This window comes from Chionomys nivalis, chromosome 2 (assembly GCF_950005125.1).
Source record: "Chionomys nivalis chromosome 2, mChiNiv1.1, whole genome shotgun sequence".
Lineage (NCBI taxonomy): Eukaryota > Metazoa > Chordata > Mammalia > Rodentia > Cricetidae > Chionomys > Chionomys nivalis.
This window is the reverse complement of record NC_080087.1, coordinates 749,005-750,933: the sequence shown is the minus strand read 5'-3', so window position 1 is coordinate 750,933 and position 1,929 is coordinate 749,005. Positions and strand designations below refer to the sequence as shown.

The following is a 1,929-nucleotide window of genomic DNA, read 5'->3' as shown; positions in this document are numbered from 1 at the left end:
AATAATATATTTGTAAGACCAATAATAAAGCAAAAAATAGATTTTCAAGTTTAGAGTGTTGGTAGGAAAACATGGGAGAAATTCAGAGGTAAGATACCTGTGAGAAGAAAGGGCAGAAAGGTTGGGAGTGTGATACAATTCTCTTTCATTTCAAGATATTGAAATACATGTATATATATACATATATATATGTATATATATATAGTATTATAAAAGAAAAATATATAATAAGAATGGAAATTTAAAAACAATAATTTGAACAAAGTTATAGAAAATTATTTAGATAAAAATACTACTTTAACTGCTGCATGTTTAACTTTATAAATTTATTTGATAAGTAAGCATAATTATCATTTTCTTTTGCTTTATATAGTGACATCTGTCTGCTTTCCTAAAAATTACTTGTCATTGTTCACCTCATTATTACCAACGAGGTCACTATGCCTTAAAGACCAAACATAGACATAATGAAACTATTATATGAGACTTTTCGTGTGCAATATATAACTCAAAATCAAAATGGAATGATTGGCATCAACCATGGATGTCCACAAGAATCCCTTTCAGAATGTGACAGAAGCTACCGTGTTTATACTCTTGGGCTTCACAGATGACTTTGAACTGCAAGTCCTCCTATTTTTACTGTTTCTTGCTGTCTATCTTTTCACTCTGATAGGAAACTTTGGACTGGTTGTTTTGGTCATTGGGGATTCTCGGCTACACAACCCCATGTACTACTTCCTTAGTGTTTTGTCTTTCTTGGATGCCTGCTATTCTACAGCTGTTACCCCCAAAATGTTGGTCAACTTCCTGGAAGAAGATAAATCCATCTCATTCCTTGGATGTGCAACACAGATGCTTCTCTTTGTTACGTTAGGGACCACAGAATGCTTTTTGTTGGCAGCAATGGCATATGACCGCTATGCAGCCATCTACAACCCACTTCTGTATGCAGTGAACATGTCACCCAGAGTCTATGTGACACTCATTATAGCTTCCTATTCTGGCGGAGTTCTGCATGGTACTATACACACAGTGGCCACTTTCAGTCTGTCCTTCTGCGGATCTAATGAAATTAGGCATGTTTTCTGTGATATTCCACCATTGCTTGCTCTCTCTTGTTCTGATACACATATCAATGAGCTTCTACTCTTATACTTGGTGGGCTTGATTGAGATCACTACCATCCTGATTGTTCTGATCTCCTATGGATTCATTCTCTTTGCCATTCTGAACATGCACTCTGCTGAGAGTAGAAGAAAAGTGTTCTCTACATGTGGCTCCCACCTCACTGGAGTGTCTATTTACCATGGTACGATCCTCTTTAGTTATATGAGGCCAAGTTCCAGCTATGCCTCAAACCACGACATGGTAGTGTCAATATTTTACACCATTGTGATTCCCATGCTGAATCCCATCATCTACAGTCTAAGGAACAAAGATGTAAAAGAGGCAATGAATAAATTGTGGAGAAAATTTGGTCTATAATTAACATACACGTTTAAAAATATAGTAGGGCTAATTATCCTTTTAAAGTCTAGTTTCTTGAGTTCTTTATATATTTTGGAGATCAGACCTTTGTCTGTAGCGGGGTTGGTGAAGATCTTCTCCCAGTCAGTAGGCTGCCTTTTTGTCTTAATGACAGTGTCCTTTGCTTTACAGAAGCTTCTCAGTTTCAGGAGGTCCCATTTATTCAATGTTGCCCTTAATGTCTGTGCTGCTGGGGTTATACATAGGAAGCGATCTCCTGTGCCCATATGTTGTAGGGTACTTCCCATTTTCTCTTCTATCAGGTTCAGTGTGTTCAGATTGATATTGAGGTCTTTGATCCATTTGGACTTGAGTTTTGTGCATGGTGATAGATATGGGTCTATTTTCATTCTTCTACAGGTTGACATCCAATTGTGCCAGCACCATTTGTTGAAGATG

General features: G+C 37.1%; 1 protein-coding gene across 1 annotated transcript; it reads left to right on the top strand.

Moving 5' to 3' along the window:
• Positions 1-504: 504 nt before the first annotated feature.
• LOC130870054 (olfactory receptor 5T3-like) lies at positions 505-1,488 on the top strand. Its single transcript, XM_057762629.1, is given in 1 exon segment — positions 505-1,488. A coding segment is annotated over 1 exon segment (969 nt). The 5' UTR covers positions 505-519.
• Positions 1,489-1,929: the final 441 nt, after the last annotated feature.